This window comes from Eublepharis macularius, chromosome 17, assembly GCF_028583425.1.
Source record: "Eublepharis macularius isolate TG4126 chromosome 17, MPM_Emac_v1.0, whole genome shotgun sequence".
Lineage (NCBI taxonomy): Eukaryota > Metazoa > Chordata > Lepidosauria > Squamata > Eublepharidae > Eublepharis > Eublepharis macularius.
The window spans coordinates 4,776,638-4,803,214 of NC_072806.1; the positions used below are offsets into that span (position 1 = coordinate 4,776,638).

Consider the following 26,577-nt stretch of genomic DNA (forward strand, 5'->3'; position numbering starts at 1 on the left):
TGATTATGTTCTAGAGTGCATTCTGGCCCAGGAGGTTTTTTGCCAACCAGGCCCATTTCCTGGACCTTTCCACCCCCCCCCAAGCCGGCCAAGTGAGTGGCTAGGGGTCCCAGGTGCCCACCAGGGATTTGCCCCCTTGCCCACCGATCCACCAGTGATCAACATGAGGTGGCAAGTCCCCTAGAGGTCATCTGCCACCAGCAGCCACTGCAGGAACATGCACGGCACATGCGCTTCTAGGGGGTGCGGTGACATCATTTCCTGAAGAGGCATCATCACGCTGGCTACAGGAAACTTTGTTTGGGGCCAATTCCACCCCCGCTCCCGAAGGCGGGAGCACTCCCGTGGCCAACGTGATGATGTCACTTTCAGAAGTGAAGTCATCATGCAAGCGCCAGGGCGCACACGTGTCAAAGCTGGCAACTGTAGTCCACCCTCCAAAGCTGACATTTCCTCCAGGGGAGCTGATCTTTGCAGTCTGGAGATCGGTTGTCATTCCAGGAGATCTCCAGGCCTTCCCTGGAGGTTGACAAGCCTGTCCCTTAATCCTCTCCATTTTATTGCTTTTGAGAGTATTGTTTTGTAATGTGGTCCAAAATGGTGTGTGTGGGGGGTTCAGCTTAAGCTGTAGAAGAACAGCAGGAAAAAGTTTCAAATAAAGATTGTTAAAATTGTACGCGGAGCAAGAAGACAGAAGGGGCAAGACTTTTCAAGAGTTGGAAGCCACAAAAAGTGCCATTCGACCCAGAGCTAGAATACAATTCTGTCGGAGGAAGGCTTTTGCAGATGAAGTTCAACATGTCTAACCATGGATGCCATGTGAAAGAGATGTACACCCTCGGTTTCTTCCCGGAATCTCCTGTATCATGCAGATTTCTTTCCCCCAGGCTGACATGGAGGGGTACCCCAGCAGACAGAATGATATGGAACAAGTCCTTAAAAGCGGAATAGCGCTGTTATTGTCAGATCACAGGCAAAACAAAGAAGCCGTGGATGGGCTTGCTTACAGAAAGACAGAGCGCTAGAGAGAAAGCTGCCTTGACAATACCCGGAGCGAACAATCGCCTTGCGAAACAAAACTCTTCAGAAGGGGCAAGACTTTTCAAGAGTTGGAAGCCACAAAAAGTGCCATTCGACCCCCACCCCACCCCCCAATAGATCTTAGCCTTTTCACATGCGGGTTTTTGGTTTTTTTGGTCCAGCTGTAAGCTTTTGAATTTCTGCTTCCAAAAAAAAAAAAAAATGGAACCTTCACTCTAATAAAATTAGGCTTAAAGATCAAAGAGGTTGGAGGGGTCTCTCAAAGGAATCTTGTCCTTTACAAGGGGGCTTATTCTTTTCTCAAAGATATAATCAAATGCAAACAGTGGGGTTAATAGCATGCCCTTACCTCCCTTTTAAAATCACAAAATTAAATGAACATGTTTGCATAAAACCATGGAGCCGTCCAGGTGGAGGATCTAGCAGTCCAGGAGTGAGACCGTACAACTGGAAGAAGATGCCCGTCTACAAGCTAATGATGCCCCTATGGGAAAATCGATATGTTCTCCAACTCTTAGGTAAAACCTCCCCATTTTCCTTCTCTCCATACTTTACCTAGAGAGCCCTCTAAAACTAGTTTCCTGTTTCGCTAATATAAGGACTGCTATGTTTTGTTTGACTTCCACCTTCTGGGTGTTCCAACTGGTGTTAGAAATGGGTCTGCATAACTAATAATAATAGTAACTGCACTTATACACCGCTCTTCTAGACAGATTAGTGCTCCACTCATAGTAGTCAACACAGTCGGTGTTATTCCCATAATGCAGTTGGGGAACTGAGGCAAAGAGAAGTGGCTTCCCCCAAGGCCACCTGTTGGGATTTTTGCAAGTGACCGACGTTCAGTCATGAAAGAGTTAAATTGTTATTCTGCTTGTTTAGTCAGATAGCTAGTTAGCATAGGACCACTTGGGCCTGGAATAAAAATTCCCGCCATAGAAAAGGGAGTCTTTAGTCTTAATGAAGGAATCTAGGATTGTCTATTGGATGAGCCAGTTTATGGGGGGCAATTAACTAGAAACATATACTAAGGTTTTATTGCTCTTTGTTCAGTTCGGTGTTCAGTCTCTACGTTTCTATCCCTAAGCCCCTAGACTAGCCATCAAGATGTAGCTAGTTAGTTAGATATTCTTTATTTTCTTACCAAATGTACCCTTTTCCCTGTTATGTAGTAAAGGTATTTTTCTAGAGCTAAAACCACAGAAGTCTGTCTACTTGTTTCCAATGCGTTAATATCAAACTCTGCTACTTTTTTTCCATTTTAGTTCTCACCACCAACAGATTCGAACCAGCAGAGTGCCAATTTGCAGCCCAACCACTTAACCACAATGTTACAGTGCTCTTCTGGGATTTCCCATTTCAAAGAGAGAGTGGCCATTGTCCTTTGGTACAACCTGAGATCTTTTTGTACAGAGCATGTTATATTCTAAGTCGGTCTGAACAACCCTCCTCGACACCATCTTCAGACTCACATATTACATATTTTTTTCATTGTACTCGAACCTGCTGCCTCTCTGAATGGACAATACTGATCTTTATGGGCCACACTGGGAAACCCTGGTCATGCTAAATGGTAGGCAAAGAGAGTTCGTTTCCCAACATGTTATACCTGAGTTCTTTTAAACTGGAGATGCTGGGAATTGAACCAGGAAACTTCCGCATGCAAACCATGTGTCCTACCACCAAACAATGGGTACTGGACAAACAGCTGCACCCTGAAGCCAACATGTACACAGACATCTTCACAGAGTGCTACGTTGCTCTTTTAGCAAATTCAGACCCCTACAGCAGGCATTTCGTTCTACGATCTCTTTGTCATGATTTGTGCGAGAAGGAAGACAGTACAAATTCTTGTGGGAGCCATTATTCCGGATTCTTTTGATGTCATCTGGAAGAAGACGCCTGTCTTTTTTATGCATCCCAGTCATATTTTCTTGCAGTCTCTCATTTGATGGTGGCACCCGTGTGACATTACCCCAGAAAATGGAAAGCCCAGAAGCACGATCCGTTATGGAAACAAAGTTCACACAGTCAATCTCCTCCCCACAGTATAATTCATTTTCTTTCTCTGAGGATCAAACATGTGAGCCAGTGCATACCAACGTACTACAAGAGGAACTGAATTGTACCTTGAAAAATTAAGACACCGTGCTGATTCCATCCACCATCCTATACCCATTGGTTTGGGGAGACATCATCCCAGTGGTAGGATGTCTCAAGACTCCTTGACACAGGTGGTGGGTGTAGGGAAATCCTAGAAACACCCCTTTGCCCAGAAACAGTGTCCCATCCCTGAACCATCAACTTTTATCAACGTCTCGGCCATGTGCAGGCTAGATTATTATATTTGTTCTCTGCAGGGCTACTTTGCAAAGTCTTCAGAAATTTCAGCTAGTCCAGAATACGGAGTCCAAGATGTTAACAGGGACTCACTGCAAACGAGCTCCTTTCTCCATTTCTCAAAATCTCTGCCGGATTCCAGTTTCTTACTGGATTCAACTCAACATGCTAGCACTGACCTTTAAAGCCTAAATCATCCGGGATCCAGTATCGGAAGGACCAACTCTTCCCGTATCACCCTGCCTCTCAGTTAAGACTCTTGTCTGTGTTGCTCCAACCTTTTAGCCATTTTAGCCTGTGTTTAAATGTTTCATTAAACTTTTGCTGCTGTGATGAAGTGGAGACCTGATAGGAACCAAAGACAAGCTCACCAAGGCCTGGCTGTGCCCCAGGGCAAGAAAGCCTTAATTCAAGCTTGTTGCTTTACCTCTCACACACTCCTGCTTGGCGGATGGGAGCATCTCTCGGTACTTATTACAGGGAAATTATTAGAAGGAAGGTGAGGAGGGGGACAGAAGAGGAGCCTTTGAGTCTTTAAGCGCCCCCTGGTGTCCATGAGGCTGAAAATGTAAATTCTGTATCTCATACCCCAACCTTATGCTCCTTCTGTTTCAACCAACAATGTATGTTATTGTTAGTATAACCCAGGGCTTTTTTTCAACAGGAACACGGTGGAACAGAGTTCTGGAACCTCTTGAAAATGGTCGCATGGCCGGTGGCCCCGCCCCCTGATCTCCAGACAGAGGGGAGTTGAGATTGCCCTCTGCGGAGCGGCACGGAGGGCAATCTCAACTCCCCTCTGTCTGGAGATCAGGGGGCGGGGCCACCAGCCATGTGACCATTTTCTCCGAGGGCAACCCACTGAGTTCCACCACCTCCTTTCCTAGAAAAAAAGCCCTGGTATAACCAATTATAGCCTGGAATTCCAGATATATTTTGGCCCTAAAAAGCAACTTTGAGATGAGCCTATCACGAATTGAGGCTGAAAACCAGATTGTTTCCTTGATCAAAAATGCACTCTTGCCTGCTTTAAGTGTTGCAAAATTAGCAGAGTTTAAGGCAGAGATTGCGCATTGGGATTAATGAGAACAAACGCACACTCCAGTATAGCTCTGTAAGAATACTTTACTACATAAAGGATAAAAAGAGGGGTACACTTTTGAAGAAAATAAGAAATTGCTAGACTGACTACATCTTGCTAGACTGAGAGAGATAGAGTCTCTGAGTAACTGAGTGACTGAGAAAAAGAACAATAAAACTTCAGTATATAGCATCACTTAATTGCCCCCCCCCAATAAACAGATTGCCCTGTAGAAAACCCTAATTCTACTTCATTAAGACTAGTGAATTCCTTTTCCACGGCGGGAATCCTAACTCGAGGCCTAAGTGGTGGCATGCAAATAATTTTACTAACTAACACAAACAGTTTAACTCTTTCATGACTGAAGCAAGAACACTTGCTAAATCCCAACATTAAGCCCTGGTAGTGAAAAGAGACAGGTTTCCATGTTGTGCTAGTCTCTCCCCTTCCTGTAGTGTTGGAAAGTGCTGTCAAGCTGCAACCAATTTATGGTGACCCCATAGTGGTTTGAGGGCAAGTGATGTTCAAAGGTGGTTTGCCACTGCCTGCCTTCATAACAGAAGCAGGAGAATCCTGACAAAGGTTAGCAAACAAAGGAATTCAAGACCACCTAACGACAACTACTTCAGTTGTAAACATTCATATAATCAATACAGTAATGACAAATTGCCAATATATGTGCAGTTCATACAATATTCAATAGCCATTCATAATTCAATGTTGTATCAATACATTTATACAGTCTTCGTTGCAAGACACAGCCATATAGCTTCCAATCATAAGTCCATAAGCAGGATGATTCAATCTGATACAATTCAATACATCAATATGAATGGCCAGGGAAGCACTATAGGTCATGAATCATGTAGAAAACAATATCCATCTGACGGGAAAACTGGTGAAGAATCCTGTTTCTGGAATCCCTTTCTCAAAGTTGGTATATATAAACTCCAACGTTTCCTTCATCCACTTTAGACTTGCACTTAAACCATCAATTGCATAACGTCAGATGCTGCATCGAGCGAAGGCTGCTTTGTATCAGACTGAAGACTGTATAAATGTATTGATACAACATTGAATTATGAATGGCTATTGAATATTGTATGAACTGCACATATATTGGCAATTTGTCATTACTGTATTGATTATATGAATGTTTACAATTGAAGTGGTTGTCGTTAGGTGGTCTTGAAATCCTTTCTTTACTGCCTGCCTTCATAGCAACCCTAGACTTCCTTGGCAGTATCCCATTCCAGTACTAACTGGGATGGGATATCCCAATCCTGCTTAGCTTCTGAGATTTGTTGAGATTGGGCTAGCCTGGGCTATCGAGGTCCCCCCTGCTGGGGCTTAAAATGAGCGTGCATTTCCAATCCGGGAAACAATACAGGGTGAGATAATTAAGCATCCCCTCTCCATTGCTGGGGCCCCAATCCATACGGAACCTGTTATCACGGCTGTTTTTAGAGCTAAATAACACACTTGGAGTTCTGATCTCAGAACTCGAGGGTCATGCATTTGGCTTCCATCAGTCTACTACCAAATCCATGTGCACCAAGATTTCAATTTGAAAGCCATTTCACAATTTGCACGTTGACTCAAAAGAAAATGAACATGGAGTTCAGCGGCCCTTGTTCCACAACTGTGTTTTGGTTTACATTGTAGCATGAACCTACCCTTAAAACGAACACAATTCCATTTAGATAGATCAAGACGGGTAGCTGTGTTTGTCTGTCTGTAGCAGAGGAAAAGAGCAAGAGTCCAGTAGCACCTATAAGACTATAGGTCTTATATAAGACTAAAGCTCATATACTACCAATAATTTTGTTAGTCTTATAGGTGCTACTGGACTCTTGCTCTTTTCCACAATTCCATTTGGTATCAAGTCGCAGAACAGCCTATAGGGGGCGCTGGTGGGCTTCCTTTAATCTCCTTTTTTTTCCTCCAGACGTTTCCAGGTAAATAGTTATTATTCATGAACAAGAAATTGAAAAGTGGGTTGGGAGAGGATGCAATTTCCCAGCCACTTCTTCCAAAAACAGCCCCCCTCCCCACACACACATAAACTTTTCTCTTTTAAACTTTGTTCATGTTTGGAGATTTGATTATCAGGCAAGTCTGGAACGAAGAGAGAAAGGGCTTTTAAAATAGTAATAATGATGAACCATTTAATTTTATTTTGTGTTTCTCTGTGAACTGGGCTTAGAGCCAGGGTGGAAGTATTGGTGCACAGCCATAGCTGAAGCATGAAATTTCCTCACAAGAACAAATTTTTGGTAAAAAAAAAAAAAGTATCGTCCTTTACAAAAAGGAAAATGGGGCATTTTCATGTCAAGATCCTTTTTAGAATATAAAAATTTTAGTTAAAGGAATCAAGTGTTCTCCAACTGTGCAATCCTAAACAGAGTTACTCCAGCCTAAGCCCACTGATTCCACTGGTCTTAGACTGGAGTAACTCTTTGTAGGATTGCATTGCGAAAGTGGCTGTGCTCCACAGTCCACCCATCTGGCTTACCGAAGACACTCTTGGAGGATTTTTCAAGAATGGGATTATCCTCGCGCTTTGAAAGCAAAAGTAGACTTTGTGGCCTCTGAGAGAGTCACAGTTGCAGTCCTAAGCAAAGTTACGCCCTGATCCTTCTAAGCTAACTGAAGTGAATGGTATAACTCCGTTAAGGATTTCACCGTAACCGATTTCTTGACACACGCACGTTTGTGGACTCCATCCCTCTTAAATGATCCTGGAAAACTCCCTTTTTAGCCCTTAGGACTGTGAGTACCATCCTAAAAGGTTATTTTTTTAAAGAAAAATGTTTATTCATTGAGTTGGGTAAGGGCTTCTGAAATTAAAATAACCGTTCTTATTCAAGTTATATTTTTGACAATTATATTAACAATCCGGAGACATTAAAATCCATGTAGAAACTCAGGCTCAGTATGGGCGGAGGGTTCTAGAAGTTTCTTTCTTTTTCTGAAAGGTTGGCTCCTGCCTAGCCACTACTATTCAAAGATTAATGTTTAGCTTTTAAAACAGATGCCAAAAAGCATGCTGAACCGATAGATACGCTCTCTAGATCACTTTTGTGCAAAGAGGAAAGAAGAGCCCTTCTTGCACAAGTTCAAAGGACTGTGATTTCCTGGCCACCTATCCCATGGCTTCATGAAAAGCTGAGTAGCGAATAGTCCTATTCACTCTGGCCGTTCACTACTGATGTAACTATAGGCAGGGCTTTTTTTCTGGGAAAAGAGGTGGCGGAACTCAGTGGGTTGCCCTCGGAGAAAATGGTCACATGGCTGGTGGCCCCGCCCCCTGATCTCCAGCGGCGCGGAGGGCCATCTCAACTCCCCTCTGTCTGGAGATCAGGGGGCGGGGCCACCAGCCATGTGACCATTTTCAAGAGGTTCCGGAACTCCGTTCCCCTGCGTTCCCCCTGAAAAAAAAGCCCTGACTATAGGCAGCACTAAGAATATGGAATGAAAGAACAGTTTCCAGAATTTTCCAGTCCTGAGTCCCAGAACCCGTTTTCCCCCTAGAACCTAATCAGTGATTGAGGACAACAAATATACCACGATTAAAGACATAATTTAAACTAGTCCCCACCTCCCCAACACTAACAGATCCTCAGCTCCCGCCAGGAGAGGCAAAGAAATAAACGGTGAAAGAGGCCAGATTTACACAAAGCTTAATTTGCAAGAAAAGGTGCCAGGGTTCAAATCTGCCCCCCAAAAGCCATGCCCCATGATCCCAGATGTGTGGAAATCTGCCCTGGCTATTTAGCAATGAGGCAAGGAAGGGCATTCTGCAGATGTTTTCTTCCAGCCAATGCGAGAAGTGATTCGGTCCTGGATGTTGAAAATAACTGCTGGGGCTGAGAATTCAGGAAGGGCTTGCTTGGCAAAGCAGGACATGATGCCGGGGTTCAAACTTGCACTGAAGCCACACCCCCTCATCCTTAGGTATTAAAAATATTAGCCCCCTGGGCGTGGCCCTGAGAAGGCGACACAAAGACTGGCACAACCAGGGCAGATTTAGATAAGAGGTGCAAGTCCGGAGGAATCTAGCAGCTCAGGAGCACAACCAGGGCATAAATGGGTAGAGATCAGGGGTGGAATCAGGGTGTAAACTGGCAGGTCATGGGTGAAACCTGGTAGGATGAGGACATTGTCTTTTTTTCCAGACCCAGCTTAACTGCACGCAGGTATACCGGTCAAGCCTGTAAGACACCACCTTTCTTAATGGACAAGAAGGTTTGGAAATGTTTTTGTTTGTAACATGTCCCTTCAATTATGTACGGTTTACATGCTCTGTTTGGTTTTTAAAAGTCTCTGTTGTTTTAAAATAGGTAGGGTGAGTGCAAAACTGATAGTATTCGCTGGCCAGGGTGGGGAAGGTAATACTTTCCTTCTATACAGTAATAACCTGGGCTTTTTTTCTGGGAAAAGAGTTGGTGGAACTCAGTGGTGGAACTCAAGACCTCACAATGACGTCACTTTGGGTCAGCTAGAACAAGGGGGGAGTTTTTAAAAGTTTAAATTGCCCTGGGCGAAAATGGTCACATGGCCGGTGGCCCCGCCCCCTGATCTCCAGACGGAGGGGAGCTTAGATTGCCCTTCGTGCCACTCGGCGCTCAGAGGGTGATCTAAACTCCCCTCTGTCTGGAGATCAGGGGGCGGGGCCACCGGCCATGTGACCATTTTTTAGAGGAGTCAGAACTCCGTTCCACCGTGTTCCTGCTGAAAAAAATCCCTGGTAATAACATAACAACATGAGAAATTATATGATGCGTATTGTGAATGCTGTGAAGAACAGAAAAGAAAATACATCTCTCGAGAACCCAATTAAGGGGAAACAGATTCCAGACAGAGGGAAGGAAGTACTTCCCCACACAACACACAACCTACGGAACATATTGACACTAGATCTTGTGATGGCCATTGGCTTGGTGGTGGTGGAGAGTGCCTTCATGTCATAGCGGACTTATGGTGACCCTCTGATGGGGTTTTCATGGCAAGAGACTAACCGAGGTGGTTTGCCGTTGCCTGCCTCTGCAACCCTGGTCTTCATTGGAGGTTTCCCATCCAATTACTAACCAAGGGCGGTAGAACATTAGACAAATTTATGAAACAAAGTGATTATCTATAGGGGTTAAATGGTACCTTCAGGTTCAGAACCTTGGCTACCTGTGGGTGCAGGTCTCCCCACTGGTTTTTGGATGGCAACCACAGGGGACGATTTTACCTCCACCCTGTTGCTTGTCGCCTTTCTACAAGCATGCAGTTAGTTGGGCACTGCTGGATCAAATAGACCACTGGTCAGATCTAGGAAGCCTTATTTTATAACCAAAATGTCCTGGGCTCAGTTTGTTTTCAGAATAAAACGAAGGAATCCTAAGCATGCTTCCCTGATCTCCTTAGACGAGAGGTGGGATTTTTTAAAAGAGTTATTAAAGCCCCCTTGAATATTGATAAAGTATACTGTGGCATGTGAAAGTATATACAATTAATCTGAAGGGAGCTCTGACTCTTGAAAGCTTATACCCTAAAAATCTTTTCAGGTGGGTAGTTATGTTAGTCTGTAGTAGAAGAGCAAAGGTTGGTTCCAGTAGCACCTCAAAGATCAGCTAGATCTCCAGGGTAAGATTTGCAGGATAAGATTTGGGATTTCCAGGGTAAGATTCAGGATTTGCAGGGTAAGATTTGCAGGGTAAGATTCAGGATTTCCAGGGTAAGATTTACAGGGTAAGATTCTGGATTTGCAGGGTAAGATTCAGGATTTCCAGGGAAAGATTTGGGATTTCCATGGAAACATTTGCAGGGTAAGATTCAGAATTTCCAGGGTAATTTGCAGGCTAAGATTCAGGATTTCCAGGGTAAGATCCAGGATATGAGCTTTTCAGAGTCAGACCTCTCTTTGTCAGAAGACTCTCGAAAGATCATATCCTAGAAATCTAGTTTAGTCTCTAGTTAGTGCTACTGGACCCACATCTTACCCTTGAAATCTTGTTGGTCTCTTAGGTGCCACTGGACTCAAGCCCTGCCCCAGTAAATGTTTATCTTTAAAACGCCACAAGTCTTGGGTTTCCCCCCCAAAAAAACTTTTATTAGTACCAATAATATACAGTAAGATCCATATAAATTCATGTTATAATTATTGCAATATCCAAAACATATGACTTGCACAAATTTGCTATTATTTGTTGCCGTCCTTATTTTATGAGTTAAGCGCAAAATAAACTTCAACATACATTCGCACTTAACTTAATGTATAATCCTCCTTTCCAATTTTAGAAATTCAAAATTAAGTATTTCTGATAAGGTGTCGCTGCTGATCGTGACAAGTCTTGGGTTTGTTGCAACCAGCACAGCTACCCTTCCGGGAATATTTTTTTAAGCAATGCATTTAAAGAAAAATAGAAAAGAAGAAAAATAGGGGCCGGAAGAGCAGAAGTGTTTGGAATAAGGCCCTGAATCTAGGCCATAATCTTTTGTCGTTGTTGCTATTGCTGTTTTCCACCCTTGCAAGAATGGGGCAGAGAGCAGTCCTGTTTAGCAACTGCACATTATCTCTGGAGGAGGAGAAGGGAAGGGGGGGCGGAAGGAGAGCGAGAGAGAGGAAAGGAGAGGAGAGGCGTGGTTTTCCCAGGCCTGCTTTCGCTCCTTGCGCTGGCTCTCACCGCAGGCGTTTGCTGGAGAGCTCTGCACGTACGGATGTGTGTGTGTGTGCGTGTGCAGCTCGGCGCGCAGGAAGCCAGAAGCGCTTTGGCACGTGCTCTCGTGGGTCAGGCCGGAGGAGGAGGAGGAGGAGGAGGAGGGACGGTGCGCGCGCGCGCAGCCCAATCTGGCCCGCATCGGAGCCGGGTGGAGGCACGAGAACAGCTGGCGGCTGGCTTGGCCACAAGGAGAGGAGGCGGCGGGCGGCGGGGGGGAGGGAGGCAGACTGCAGGCTTGATTGACAGCTCCGGCGGTGCCAGCCAATAGGAGGCAGCTTGGCTTGCAGCCTGGCCACGATTGGCTGCCCGCCTGGCACGGCTTCGCGTGCCGGACCAGCTGCTGCTGCTGCTGCTGCTGCTGCCTCCCCCCCTCCCTTCTACCGCTGGAAGAGGGTTTTTTTTCGGGAACAGCTGGAGGGAGATGCAAGCTAGGTTTTGTTGGGAAGCAGTGGTGGGTTTTTAAAACCGTGTGTTTAAAGGTCCTCTGTATGGGGGGGGGGGCGTTGCTGCTTGCTGTACACCTTTCGGAAAAAATCTGAGTTTTTTTAAAGCAGGCTGGTTTGATAAGATTTAAAGATTAAGTTCGACTGGTTATCTCACTGATTGCAAATGTGTGTGTTTTTAAAGCGGCCTGGTTTGGGAAAGGATTCGCAAGACTTCTTCTTTTTAAAAAAAATCGTAGCAGCAGCCTCGGGTAGTAGAGAAGCATCCCATTATTTAAAATTCTCTCGACATTTCCAAAGCACCGCTGTCCAGAAGGGAAATCGAGTGCAGGATCACAAGGAAGCACGTACGGGTGTGTGTGTGCAGCTCGGCGCACAAGACTTGTCACGAAGCAGAAAGTGAGAAGAAATATGAGGGTTTTTCTAAAAATGGCTTTTCCAAACAGTGGGAGAGGGTGCAGGTGTTGAGCGTTGCGATGATTCTTTTATATGTTAACTAGAAAAGCGAGGGCGATGATGAAAACTACTTTAGGTGCTCTTATTTTCCAAAGACCCTCCCCCAATTCCCTATGGCATGCACAGAGTTTGCACCCCATGTCCCCTCTTACCATCTGCACAGTATCACGGGCTGAGACAGATGATTTGATCCTGGGCTGAGGATAAGAACTTAGATTTTTTAAAAAAATAACTGGGCTGTTCAAAACCTAACGAGAGAACGGCAATGCAAATATTCCTTACTGAAGGGGGGGGGTGTCAAATACTGCCAATATTTGACTGTTCCAGGTCAGTCTGTTTCATGGAACCAATTTCTTTGGAGAGAATAGCATTGCCAAAACAAAACACATTTAAAAAAGTGTATCAATTTGTATCTGCAAAACGGGCGAGGAGATGCAAAAAGGGAGCCGTTCCCCCATATGTCTTTGCAGAAAAAGACACCCTAACACCCCCCCCCCCGGTCAATGTGTTTTTAAAAAGTGGAGGCGTCCCTGCAGGTTAACTCCAAACCGTTCCCCACTCCCATAATTTCAAGGCACAATGGGAATTTCTGCTTTCCTCTCGAGGTGGAGGGGGGGTGGTTGCACTATAGATGCCCTCTCAGGGGCTACCCAAGTTGCACGGTACCCTCTTCCGGGGTGTGCGTTGCACTGTAGCTGCCCTCTTAGTGGCTACTCAAGTTGCATGGCACCCTCGGGGGGGGGGAGTGCACTGTAAATGCCCTCTTAGTGGCGACTTAAGTTGCACAGCACTCTCTTGCTTGGGGAGGGGGCTCGCCGCTCTCCTCTCCCTCCCTCCCCCTTCCCCACTTAAGCCGCCTTTGTCCCTCCCCTTCTAAGCCGCTGGCTTCCACCAAAGCCCTGGGAGATTTTTATATATAATTTCTCCCCCTTCTCCTTCTTGGAAGCTCAGCGCGTGACTGACAGCTCGCGGGGGCGTCCTCCAATCGCCGAGGCCGACGGGGTGAGTCCCGTCTCCCATTGGCTGCCGGGAGTGTGGGAAAGAATGTGGAGAAGGTTTCACACGAATTGGGAGCCGCCGCCGGCTATAAAGGCGCAGGGGGTCCCTGCAGGCTGCTAGCAGCCCCGCGCCAGCTGCGGAAGAGAGCGGTCAGCAGGCAGGCAGGCGCGCGTCCGGCTCCCGCGCCCGTCCCTCCGCCGCGCTGATTGCCAACGCAGGCTTGCGCTTGCCTTCCTGCCGGATGCCGGGACGGCCGCTTGGCTAAGCCTGGGAGCCGAGCTCTGCAATCCTTCGCTGCCGTCGCAGGCAGCCGTCGGTGATTTGCCTTGGCGACCCACCTCGGATATACAGTTTCCACGAGAAGCCGCTTCGGTGCCTGCTTCTCGCCCGCTTTTTTTGCAAGCATGCCGGCTGATAGCATGGAGAAGCCCACCGCCTCCCCCATCGCGGGGGCGCCCGCCAGTTCCAGCCAGACCCCCGATAAGCCCAAGAGCGCCAGCGAACACAGAAAGGTGATTAAAAAAAAATAATCTCTTGGCTATTCGGATGAGAAAAATGTATTTCCGATTCTTGCATATTATAAACATGCAACATTTAAACTGTTCTCCCAGGTCCTTGGTTCTGGAATGTAGCCGTTTTATCTGAGAGAGAGAGGGATGGATGCAAGAACAGGGTTTGGGTCCAGTAGCAAAGACCAACTAGATTTCCAGGGTATGAGCTTTCATGAGTCAAGGCTATCCAAAGCTCATACCCTGGAAATCTAGTTGGGTCTTTAAGGTGCTACTGGACCTAGTCTTGCTTTTCCACTACAGACCAACATCTCTACCCACCTGAAACTATTATTAATGGATAAGAATATCTGCTCACAGTTAATTTTACTCGCTGTGTAGACAGCCTGCCTTTTCCTGTGTTTAAGGCGGGGGAGTGGGGGGAGAAGATGCATGGCTATTTGCTCTGATGGTGCTTCTGGTGTACAAGATCTTCTGGAAGGAGGATTTAAATGGGAGTGCATAGATAGGTTGACAGTAAGAAACCAGTGGATTGGCGTGTTAGAAAAACGAACAGCTGGCTGCCTTAAATATCTCGGAGGAAGAAGTATGTATGTTTTAGAAAGGGGAATGTTGACAACTTGTCATGTTGGTGGAGACGCACAGGAGAAACATGGGGAAAGAGGTTTCGGGTGGGTAGCCGTGTCGGTTTGCCGTAAAAGAGCAAGATCTGGGTCGAATCCAGACGCAAGTGGGGGAAGGAGGGAGTCCGCAGTGCAAAGGAATGTATTACAACATCGAAATTGTCTAGTGCGGTGGCTTGTTAAGAAACTAAAGAAGATACCTGTAAAAGGGGGGGGGGACAACCGGGAAACTAATGCAAAGGCAGAGAGTCATGGAGGATGTTTTGTGAATGAGCAGCGTGCTCACCTCCTGTTCTTTTTCGCTTCCCCCTCCCCAGTCGTCCAAACCAATCATGGAGAAGCGACGGCGTGCCAGAATCAATGAAAGTCTGGGCCAGCTCAAGACACTCATCCTGGATGCCCTAAAGAAAGATGTAAGTTGATTGGGGGACAGAACCCGTTCAGAAGAGTTTTGAGGGGAGGTGGGCTCTGGCTTCCTTAAGCCCCCCGAGCTGTCTCTGAGGATTCTGGGGCATGCCAGCAATGGGAAGGCCGTCTCTGCCCTGCCATTCTGCATGGAAAGGTAGTCTGGTTGCGTTGTTAAGACAGCCTTGGTTAGGAGTGAAGGAAATGGCAAACAAATCTCACGTTGCCAAGTTCAGGTTTTGAGGCACTGGGGAGAGATTCTCTGCTGTACTTACCCTTCTCCCCCCACCCCTGTGCTTTCTTCCACCAGAGCTCCAGGCACTCCAAATTAGAAAAAGCTGATATCCTGGAAATGACAGTGAAACACCTGCGGAACCTTCAGCGAGCCCAGATGACAGGTGAGTTGGCAAGGGTGGAATACTATTTATTCTTGGAGCTTTTCCGCTCATTTCCCTGTCTCCTGTGAAGGACTGAAAACTGTGTAGTAAACCATGTAGTAAAACACATGGTTTGTATGCTCCCAAGTTAATTCTCCAGTTAAGGGATTTCAGGTAGCAAGTGTTGGTGGAAAATCCTCTCTTTGCTTGGAGAGCTGTTGCAGTACTGTAGGCTCAGTGGCCTAAAATCAGTTTAATATGTTCCGCCCTCCCATTTTCCAGGTAATATGGATAGATCGTGGCCCAGTTCCTTGCTTCAGGTAGATCTCCCTGTGTGAGAATAAACATCTTTGTGGCAACCCCCAGCTAGGCTGAAAGAGCTCAGCTTGCCCAGGACCACCTAAGTGAGCTTCGTGACTGAGTAAAGATCTGAACTCTGATTTCTCTGGTCCAAGCCTAGTGCTTGCTGCACCAAAGGGGTTTGCCCAAGAACCTTCATGGCAGGAGTCTAATCTATGTCTTGCATAGTTAAACGTCACTGCAATACGCTAGGTGGTTTTTCAGCCAGCTCCCACAATCTATACCTTACCAACACAAGAGAGTCTGGGAGAAAGGGAGGATTTGAGTTCAGCGGCACCTTAGAAACCAACCAGATTTTCAGGGTATAAACTTTGAAGAGTCAGAGCTCCCTTCTTCAGACACCCAAGTGAAATGGGGCAATTCCAGAGCCAGCGTACAGCATTCTGCAGATTTTTCTCAAGTGGTGGGAACATCCTTTAGGGAAAGGAATTTGCCAGAAAGCTCCGGGGCTTTGAATTATTCCAGCCACTAATCCCTCTCCCTCCCCCTCTTCTCTCCATTGCAGCTGCCCTGACTGCTGATCCTACGGTGCTAGGCAAATACCGAGCTGGATTTAACGAGTGCATGAATGAAGTCACCCGTTTCCTCTCTACCTGTGAAGGGGTGAACACAGATGTCCGCAGCCGGCTGCTAAGCCACCTCTCCGCTTGTCTTGGTCAGATTGTGGCCATGAACTACCCACCTCCACCACCCCCTCCTGCCTCTACTGGACAGCCCTCACATCTGGCTCAACCTCTGCACGTCCAGTTGCCAGGCCCAGCATCTGGCGCTGGGGCCATGCCCGTGTCCTGCAAACTCAACCCTGCTGAAACCTTGTCCCCAAAAGTCTATGGCGGTTTTCAACTGGTGCCAGCAACTGATGGCCAGTTTGCTTTCCTTATTCCCAACCCAGCTTTCCCACCTGGCAGTGGGCCAGTGATACCACTCTATGGCAATGCAAACATGCCCGTTTCTTCCAGCAATTCGACAGCAACGCCTTCAGTGTCTCCAGTGCAAGGACTCACATCCTTTGGGGGGAGTTTAGCACCTGTGTCCCAAGCTGGCGGTGACCGCAGTGAATCTGTATGGAGACCATGGTGACTCTCTTAACTGCCCCCCCCCAAGACCCTAAAAGTATCTGAATTTGGTTCCGTTTTATGGAATCTGGATTTGTGGGGTTTTTTTATTTTAATTCTTTTCAAATTCGTTATTTATTCATTTCCAAAGGATGGGATTGTAGCTTGTGTTTTTACTTTTTTAAAAAAAAATAAAAACAAAATGGCGGTTATGTGACATACGTCTCCTTAAAAAAAAAAAAGGAAGTCTTAGTTTTGTATCAGATATTCCCACGTACTATGCCAAAGCTTCTTTTTGTGAGTCTGTATGCCTGAGCTTTTTAAAAAAAGAAATGTTGGAAGGTGTTTGTACAAATAAAAAACTTTCTTGAACTAGAAATGACAGCGTGTTATTTGGCAGGGGGGAATGAATGAAACATAGTGGGATCAGGTTGATACAGAGACATTCATCGAGGGTGAACAAAAATTGTCTCCAGGAAGCCGGTTGTTGATACACTGGATGAAAGAGGGTCTCCTTTTGCGTGTGGTGTTTAAAAAGGACTTCCAGAGGTAAACGTGAGCAAGTGGTGGTGCAGGCAGAGTGGAGAAACTAGTCTTCCTAACTCGGTACTGTCCACTTTCCAGCGTCACTAACAGAAAACAAGTCTTTCTGAACACGTGGAGATAATAGAATTGAACCTGTGGTTTTCTGTGTGCAAAGTATATGCTCTTCCACTAAGCTACAGCCAATCCCAACAGGAATGTACGAAGGTGCCTTACTCCCAAGTCAAACTAGCCAACTGCCATCTATTCTGCTTGGTAGGGGCTTTGTGATGTCCCAAGTGGTAGTGAATGCTTTCCCAAGTATTGGGAAAATGTTCACTCCCACTTGGGGCTTGAAATCTTTTTAACTGGAGATGCAGGAGATGGAACCTGGGGCATGACAGCGCCCGTCTTCTGTGCCTGCCATAAAGGTTGCAGGGAGTGTATCCACTCCCAAGTGTGATGGGGCAATGAGCCATTGTCCATCTTGTGTAGGCTTTGCTTGTCTTGGTGGCAGCCTCCTCATGTGAGCTGTTAATTATATAGGCTGGCAAAGTAAGCCAGAATCACTCCCATGCTGTGCTCGGGCAAAGCGGCTTGCCTAAGGACAAACTAATAAACTTGTGGCAGAGGCCAGGTCTGAACTCGAACCTTACTGGATCGCATTATCTTAGTTCTAAATTGTTACAGCTCCCTCTGATAAGGTTAGTGGGGGAAAGGTATAATGTGTTTACCGGTCTACTAGAACTTGGCCAGGCTACTGTGCTTTGAGGGGAGAAAGGCATGTAAGCCACACATCTAGGGTTGCCAACTCCTGCTTGGGGAATTCCTGGATATTGGGGAGCAGTGCCTAGGAAGGGCAAAGTCTGGGGAACGGAGAGAACTCTAGGGATTTGATGCCAGTCTGGTCTCCAAAGCTGACATTTCCTCCAGGGGATCTCATCTCTGTAGTCTGGAGATCAGTTGTAATTCTGGGGAATCTCCATGCCTCACCTGGGGATTGACAACCCTGCTACCCCCCCCCTTCCCTATAATGCCTTTACAAAACTGGTCTTCAATTGACAAGTAAAATGTTGGATGACCACATGAAGTCTGTCTACTCTTGCACAGTGTCTCTGAGAGAATGTGAGAGAACATTTTTAAAAAAATATTTGTCCAGAGCTTGCTTTATCAAAGGCCGAATCCACATTACCTTCGCGCGTCCCGGTGTTGCGCTAAATGTCCGCGAAACACCCGGAAGTATAGAGTCTTTCAAGCGCGATTTCAGAAATCGCGCTTGAAAGACGCTATACTTCCGGGTGTTTCGCGGACATTTAGCGCCGCGCGGAGGTAATGTGGATTCGGCCAAAGAAAGAAAAGTTGTGGAGCAAGAGACTGTGCTTACTTATTAATTTTTTTATTTGATTTATACCCCGCCCTCCCCACAGATGGGCTCAGGACGGCTAACAACATTAAAAAAGTACATTAAAAGTCACAAAAATATAAAATCAATTTTTAAAAAGTAATTAAAATAGTCCAGGAGCAGGCTATTTAAACAAATATTGGGAGTCCGTATACGGGCATAGCAGATGGCTGACGGCAGCCCCAGAAGAAGTGGTGGTCTTAGATGGAAGAAGGAGGACACCCGCTGGTACTCAGCCAAAGGCTTGGAGGAACGTTTTACAGGCCCTGAGAAACTGTAACAGGTCCCGCAGGGCCCGGATCTCCAGCGGGAGAGCGTTCCACCAGGCCGGGGCCAGGGCAGAAAAAGCCCTGGCCCTGGTTGAGGCAGTATACTTGCAGTATACTTTAATGCTAACACCAAATGTGCCAAGCATTGACTGTGGTTGAGGGGCGAGGGACAGATACCCTCTGTACATGCACAAAGGCACGCCACTACTTTATGGCTGATGGTATCTTGTCTGGCTTCTCAGCTAAACACTAGCTCCAAAGTGAATCCCAGTAACATACGCACACACACAACTTATTTATTTTATTCTATTTGACTTGCATCCCGCCCTCCCCATGAATGGGCAGCATCAACATTAAATACAAATGTTCCTTGGAGCAAGGGATTCTCTACCAAGCTCGAGCCGGGCACATAAAGGGCTGTCTCTCCCTGCACATGGCCTCAGGAATGGCAGCTGCACATTAGCTGGAAACAAGTTGGGGGACTAATCCTGACATAACCCATACTTACAGCTGCCTTCATGACTTATTTTGCAGGGAGTTGGCTGATACAAGGTCAGCAACTTGTTTCCCAAAAATACATGCTGGGGCTCAAACCTACCATGAAGTCACACCCTTTGACCCAAAAAGCCTGATCCACATACTTAAGAACAAGCTACAGCTGCTCGGGGGGGGGGGGGTAATGGCACCCAACGCCAGGGTCAGTCACTGATGGCTAAGAGGGACCTCCATGTTACTTATTTACCTATTTATTTATGTACCTTTCAGTATTAGTTGGGGCAGGGACAACAGCTGCCAGGGGACCTTTGGGGGGGGGGTGTCTGTGTCAATTGATGACTATGGGTCTTTTAGGATATCTGGCTAAGCACTGTGGGAAACAAGGCGGTCCCTCTGGCCTCATCCAGAATTTTAAAAAATGTTTCACGGGAAGAAGACCTGTGCCCGTTCATTCTCCTGCTCCCATCCTTTCTTGTTTAAGGATCTAGGCGAAGGGACGAGGCTACAGTTATCCTCCTGTCTTATAGGAGGGCAGGCAGAGACCCAGCCCTTTTGTCAAGAAGGGTAATTAAAAGGTATAAAAGGTCTCATTGCGTATGCAGCGGGCTCTTTTTCAAGGCCGACAGCCTATTGAGATTCCTGGGAATGCAGAGCAGAAGGGTTAAATGTGCCTCTTTTCCTGCTTCCACCCCCCCACTCCCTCGCGTCCCCCGCCCAAACCCCCTTCTCATTGACAGGGCCGAGATGGACTCTCCTACTCAATGGCGTGGTAAATTCAATCGCCAGCCCTCACAATGCCTACCTCATAAAAGAGAATAATTCAGGCCTGTTTCTTTTTCTCCCTTCTTTCTCTGACCCCCCCCCACCCACCACAGCTTGGTGGAAAGGACAATTTTGCCACCCATTCTGACTTCCCTGCACCAACATGCTCACTCTCAAGTGCGTGGATCCCAGCCAAAGGGAAGTAACTGCAGCCGGGGACCTTGCTGCAAGGGAATGAACAGTTTCAAAACTGGCACCTGTGGAAAAGCCACAGAATGCTGGGAGGGCAGGCACGGCCCTACCCACAAGGTGTGACTGCATCAGGTGGCAGGTATTACATGCCATTAATAACAATACTTTGAGAAATCTATTGGTTACCCTCTTTATCGTGCCTTCTTCCAAGCAGCTCAGGTCAATAGACACAATTGACTCCTCTCTCTCTTTCTTTTAATGCTCACAATGTTGTGAGATATTAAGACAAAGGGAGTGACAGGACCAAGGTCAACCAGTACGCTGCAGAGCTGCAGATTACCACAGCTCTAGAGCTACCTGTCTAATGCTTAGCATTAGCAGGTCTTTAGTGTTTGGAGCACATTTTGCATATATTATTGTAATCCTTACAACACCCTTGTAAGGTAGGTCAGTACTATCATTCCCATTTTGCAGACAGAAGACTTCCAGTGCCACTCTATGGAAGCCAACTCGGGTGTATTTAATTGGGCTACTTCCCAGAAAGTGTGCTTAGGATTTCCCTATGAGACTGGGAAATAATAGCTTGCCTAACACCCAACTAGAGAGTTCATGGCTGAGGCAAGATTTGAATCAAAGACTTCCTGGTTTGCGGCCCAGCCACTGACTCAGTACACAATGTCAGCTCTCAGTCCAGCGGCAGACTGGCATATCTGACCCATCAGGAAAATTTTTATATCTTGAGCAAGCCACAATGAAATGCCCAGGAGCTGTGCAGAAGTACATAGGGCAGACAACTTGTATCAAAGGCTACCACTTTGGGCATAGAAGTAAACGCCATTTTGAACTTTTCATTAAAATCTAAAATGCCCCAAACTAAAGCCTTTTTCAGTAACACGGGAGAACCAAAATAAACAAGTTCAATTCTCATCAGTATACTGATCTTTTTTAAAAAGACATGATTGACATTGATTTCACATGGCCTGTCAGTTTCAGTTCCTTGCTAAAAGGAAAGTCGAAATGAAAAACTAAATTTCTGGCCAAGCTTTGGGTACAAATCCAAAGAAAAACTTTATCTGTTTATGTCAAATGCAACACCAGGAAAAAGAGAGCCAGCCAGCTCATATGTGGAACTGGGACAAAAATATGTGTGGCTTGCTTATTAATGGAGGGAGGGATAGACTCAATTTGCAATTAAAGCTCTGCCCTAATTGTACCAATCATTAATTTGTTTGCAGCCCTAGATTTGGAGGGTATGCAAATAAATGACGTGATTGACATACGTCAGCCCGACATGATGACTTTTCTCAGGCTAGTATCGTCCTACTTAAGATTGCTTTTCAAAGGGCAAAGTAACAGGGTGGCTGGCTGTCAAAGTAAGATAAAAGTACATGGTGATGAATAAACTTGGCAGCAGGTAATATTTATGAGAACTATCATATCTAGAGGGAGAAAGGTTCTTTGAGGTGATAGAGAGCTCTCCTAGCATGCCACCGTTCAGGTCCGAAGTATGATATTGTGTCACTCGTCTAGGGCAATCCTAAACACACCTAGTCAAAATTAAATCTCATTGAGCTTAATAGGGTTGACTGTCTAGTCAATATGCTTCGGATTGCACACTTATTAAGACAGTACAGATTATTTTGCCACAGGTGGTAGCTGTCCATCCTTTGTAAGACAATCCCTTTTCTAATTTGCCAATGTTTCAAAATGGGGAGATAATTCCAGATGTTCTCTTGAGAGCTGAGACTTTCTCTGAAGTTTTTGGAATGCGATACTTTTCAGAGATTGAAAAGGTGTGTGTGTAAAAACAGTTTGGAGATAGGTCTGGATTTTAAAGGAAGAGGGACTTGTGTGTCCAGTGAAGCCAATAATTCATTGGGGTACAGATACTATCACTGGAGTCCTGATGGGTAGAGGACTAAAAGTGCCCTTCAGATATAGACTAGATCTGTTTTTAGGTGACTTGGGGGCAGCGATGGGTGGGATGTAAGCATGTTGAAACTACACTTGTTGATGTCCACCTTCCTGCACGGTCACCAACTGGTTTTAAAGCAGGATTTCATTCTGAAGAAGGGAGCTCTGACTCCTGAAAGCTTACACCCTGAAAATCTTGATGGTTTCTGAAGTGCCACTGGACTCCAGGCCCGCTGTTCTGCTGCAGACCAGCACGGTTACCCACCTAAAACTGCATGATACAAGCACATTCACACTGCATTTCTGTCTTTCACACCTGCAGGATGGAGACTTGAAAGCAGTTTGTGGCATCTATCAATCTCTTCGGCTGAGAAGGTTTGAGCCCAGCTGTTCACATTCCAGCCCTGTAACCCTTATATTAGCACTTGGTTCCGACAAGATGTCAGCCGCTCACTTATGCTAATAAGTAAATCTAACACAAGCAGAGGAACTCAGTGAGTCCAACTATCTGTAACAGTGAAGTTGCATGATTGCAACTGCTGACATTTTGGGGAGGGGGGGCTGAAAAATAGACCAGAGAGTGGCAAGATGGCAGGGGGTGAAATGACTCTCTCCCAGACCAATTTCTGCAACTGCAACTGCCCCTTCTCTAGTTCCTTTTAGTCATTCTTTTCTCCAAGTCACAAAACTTCAGCATTTGACCCTAAGAGCTGGTACTAATGCTACATTTTCCCCATTGGTAAATGAACCGTGGACTTGCAAGACTGCAGCAGCTACTTCCATGCCTGGAAAACCGTATCCCGCAATTTTACTATCTTGTGTGTGTGTTCCCATTTGGGACATTACTTTTCACAGTGACCGAAACCACTGGCTTGAGCTGACTGCATCCACTGGCTGTAGCAATATCTGCCCCAGTGAACACTGACTCGGCTGGGATTCTGGTTAATCTTCTGCATGAAGAAAAACCGTGCGTTGCCACATCTGTGTTTGTTCATCTCAAAGTCTAACCTGCTCTGATCACAAAGGCTCCGGGCAGATTGTAATACACTGGGGGGATTGTACATTGCAAATATGTCGTTATTATTTTTACTTACAATTTAATTTATATTTATCAATGGCTACAAGCCACACCTCACTGGAGAAGTGAAATTGGCAGAGCTTTTGGGGAGTGCAATCCTAGGCAGAGGTACATACTGTAATATAATCCCACTGATATCAAAGGACTTAGAGAGGAACTCTTTTTAGGATTTCACTGTCAGTACTCCAATCAGAGCAGTGAACAAATTCAGTGTTATTAACTCCATAATACAGCTGAGGATCCGCGGCTGAGAGGAGTGGCTCACCCAAGCCACCCACTGAGCTCATGGCAGTAGTGGGATTCGAACCAGCAGAATGCTGGTTTGCAGCCCACCCACTTTATCCCTCCCTTCCTCCAAGAAGCTGGGGTTGGCACACACGGATCATCCTCTCCACCCCATTTTAAGCCACACAACAACCCTGTGAGGTAGGCTAGACCGGGAGAAAGAGGCTCCAGGCCAGCAGGAGCGCTAAGGCTACAATCCTAAAAAGCACTTTCCTGGGTGTAAGCCCAACCGAATAACATGGGACAGACTTTGGAGTAGCCCTGCTTAGAATTGCTCCCCAAATGGCCGACGGGGGATCATTGGGACCCGGGGGGGGGGGATTCAGGAGGCTAGGGTAGGACTCCTGAGCGGGTCTCCTCGGGGGCAACAGGGTTTCCCGACGCACAAGGCAGCGCAGCCCTGTCAGTGCCTTCCCCAGCCCAGCCACGGGAGCGCCCCGGCCGGCTTGGCTTGGCTTGGCTTGGCTAAGGCCGGCGCGGGAGGTGCGAGCGGGGCCGGCGGCCGCGGCGTCTCTCCGCCCCGCCGCGCGCAGCGGCTGGAGGTCGTGAGAACCGGGCGAACTCTCTCCACCAGCCTGCGGCCGGGCGCGCCGCCAAGGCAGCCAGCAATCCCTCCTGGCGCAGGCTGCGTGCGGCGGCGGCGGCTGCTCCCGGCTGGCTGGCCGGCCGCCGGCGGCTCCTCGCGAGCCAAGCAGCACTCAGCCGCCCACGCCGGGCCGGCGGGGAGGGAGCCGAGGAGGCAGGCAGGGAAGGACGCGGCCTCTCCCCGCCCCGCCGGAGCTGGAAGCAAGGAGGTGGGTGGCCCCGGCGGGAGGAGCGGCTGCAGCCAGCCAGCGAGCGAGCGAGCGAGCGAGGCGTGGCCGGGAAGGGCGCGGAGGGGGAGGCCTCGTCCGGCCTGGCCCTGATCCGCCGCCCCCGCCGGGGGCCTCGAGAGCCTAGTCTTAAAGGTGCTGCTGGACGCCACTGTTTTGCAACTACAGATTAACATGGCTAACGCTTCATAAACATTCGATTTATATACCGCCCTTCAGGACAACTTAATGCCCACTCAGAGCTGTTTACAAAGTATGTCATTATTATTATTGTTATTACAAAACGCCCTGTGAGGTGGGTGGGGCTGAGAGAGCAGTGACGGACCCAAGGTCACCCAGCTGGCTTCAAGCGGAGGAGTGGGGAATCAGACCCGGTTCTCCAGATTGGAGTCCCACGCTCTTAACCACTACACCAAACTGGCTCCTTTGGAGCTATTAAGGATAGTGGGGCTTACTTTTGGGGAACAGATACTGTGATGGGAGTATAGTTGCTAGCTCCAGGATGGGAAATACCTAGAGATTTGGGGCTTGTTGCCTGGAGAGGTTTGCACACGGGAGGGACCTCAGCAGGGCATACTGCCATGCAGTCCACCCTTTAAAGCCCCCATTTTCTCCAGGTGAACTCATCTCTGTCACTTGGTGATCAGTTGGAATCCCCGATCTCCAGCCCCCACCTGGAGGTTGGCAAGCCTAGCATGGGAGTGGGATCAGGACCTTGCTCCGTGAGAAGTCCTGCCCCTCTGGACATCTCTGGGCACTTTAAAAGCTTGAGCTGTCGGTGGGGGGAGGCCGGTATTTCTATCAATTGGGATTTTGCATCAAAATTTTACTGGAAAGTCAGTAAAAAGGGCATGGAGGCCAGAGGCCCATCCTTTTGTATGTGCCTTGTAGCTGATTCTCAGCGGTATACTGCTCCTGAATGTGGAGGTTCTATATAATTTGCCAGTGCGGAGCTACTGATAGACCTGTCTACTGTGACTTAATATCTAACCCTCTATAACAAGGACAACCCAGTCAGTTCAGACCCAGGGTTCATTTAATCCTCCTATCCTATTTCCAACCAGTTGTTTCTGGAAGCTCATGATGGCATCCCGATTGCTGGCCTCCAGCAACTGGTATTCAGAGGTAGACTGCCTCTAAACATGGAGCCGCCATTTAAGGATCAGGGCCGAACCACCATCAGTAGACTTACCCTGCACGAATTCTTCTCCTTTGCAAAGGTCTTATGCAATTCGCTGCTACAAGATAGGACAATACCAATAGCTGAAAAAGCTTAAACAACTCAAAAAAGGACTAGACAAATTCATGGAAAATAAGACTGTTAATGACTAGAAGTCTCTGCGTGGAGAGGTAGCCTACCTCTGAATACCAGGGGCTGGGGACAAATACATGGGCACTGCCAATTTTGTACTCCGTCCACAAGTATCCAGGAGGAGTTTGCAGGACATGTTCTAAAGAGAATGCTGGACTCACAGGGACTTTGGCCTGAAGCAGTATGGCAGAGACTATATTTTTATGGCCTCGGATGGTACAGCCTGAAACTGCTGCAGCCACCTTGGACAAATCAGGTCAGCCAAGTACAGCGGGAGATTGTGCAAGGAAAAGGCCCCGATCCGAGCCTGGTCACAGCTGACCAAGTCCTGTGCAGATTTAACTCAGGCTGTTAATTTGATTAATTGAAAAGAAGTGCCTCTAGAGAAGCAGTCGTGTTCTCTGAGGTCAGAGGGGGTCACTGCGCCGAAGCACTCAATCAGGGCTTTCTCTGAGGCCGAAGGGGCCTGGAATGCTGACTCTTTCAAAGCCGGGCAGATTGGCGCCAAATTTCTTCCTTTGCTCTCTGCCGCTTCAGTGGCACTCAACAGAACGCACCCGCCACTATGAACAAAGGCACCAAATCCGGCTCAAGAGACTTGGCCTGTGTCTACCACCAATCCTCGTATAACAAAAGAAAGAGACACGGAGAGGGGGGGAAACGGTCCTTTCCATCTGCAGCCTTCCTTTAAGGGCATTTTTGCACACAGGGCCACCTAGGGGATTAACGGGCCTCAGTGCAAACATGAGTTATTCCCAGCCCCCACCCCGCCGCCCCCATCTTGAAACTGACTCAGGTCTCTTACCCCCCTCCTTCCATTCCAACCTCATTGGAGGATCAATCCCCCTTGTGGTATCATTTGGAATCTGTTGGCATTGTCTGCCCCACTGATTGGGCTGGTGGCTAGTTTTTATCCCTAAGATGCTGCATGTGGTAGAGGAACCCCAAATGACTAGGTTAGTCAATCAGTTCCTTTTCTTCTGTGATGTCCAAAGGTTTCTCCAACTAGGCCATGCTGTTGGTTCTGACATCAGACTCTCTCTGTATTTCCTTCCTGCAGGATTCACCGTGAAAAAGGTGTGTCTTGAACATGTGAAGAGTTCCTTGCCTTCATCGTAAACACAACCAGCCTCGGGTC

The 26,577-nt window shown here is 47.2% G+C and overlaps 1 protein-coding gene across 1 annotated transcript; it reads left to right on the forward strand.

The window, feature by feature from the left end:
* Positions 1 to 13,174: 13,174 nt before the first annotated feature.
* On the forward strand, positions 13,175 to 16,775 carry HES4 (hes family bHLH transcription factor 4). Its single transcript, XM_055002087.1, has 4 exons — positions 13,175 to 13,579; positions 14,517 to 14,612; positions 14,915 to 15,002; positions 15,847 to 16,775. The coding sequence occupies exons 1-4, from the start codon at positions 13,472 to 13,474 to the stop codon at positions 16,419 to 16,421; spliced, it is 867 nt and encodes a 288-aa protein (XP_054858062.1). The 5' UTR covers positions 13,175 to 13,471; the 3' UTR covers positions 16,422 to 16,775.
* The last annotated feature ends 9,802 nt before the right edge of the window (positions 16,776 to 26,577 follow it).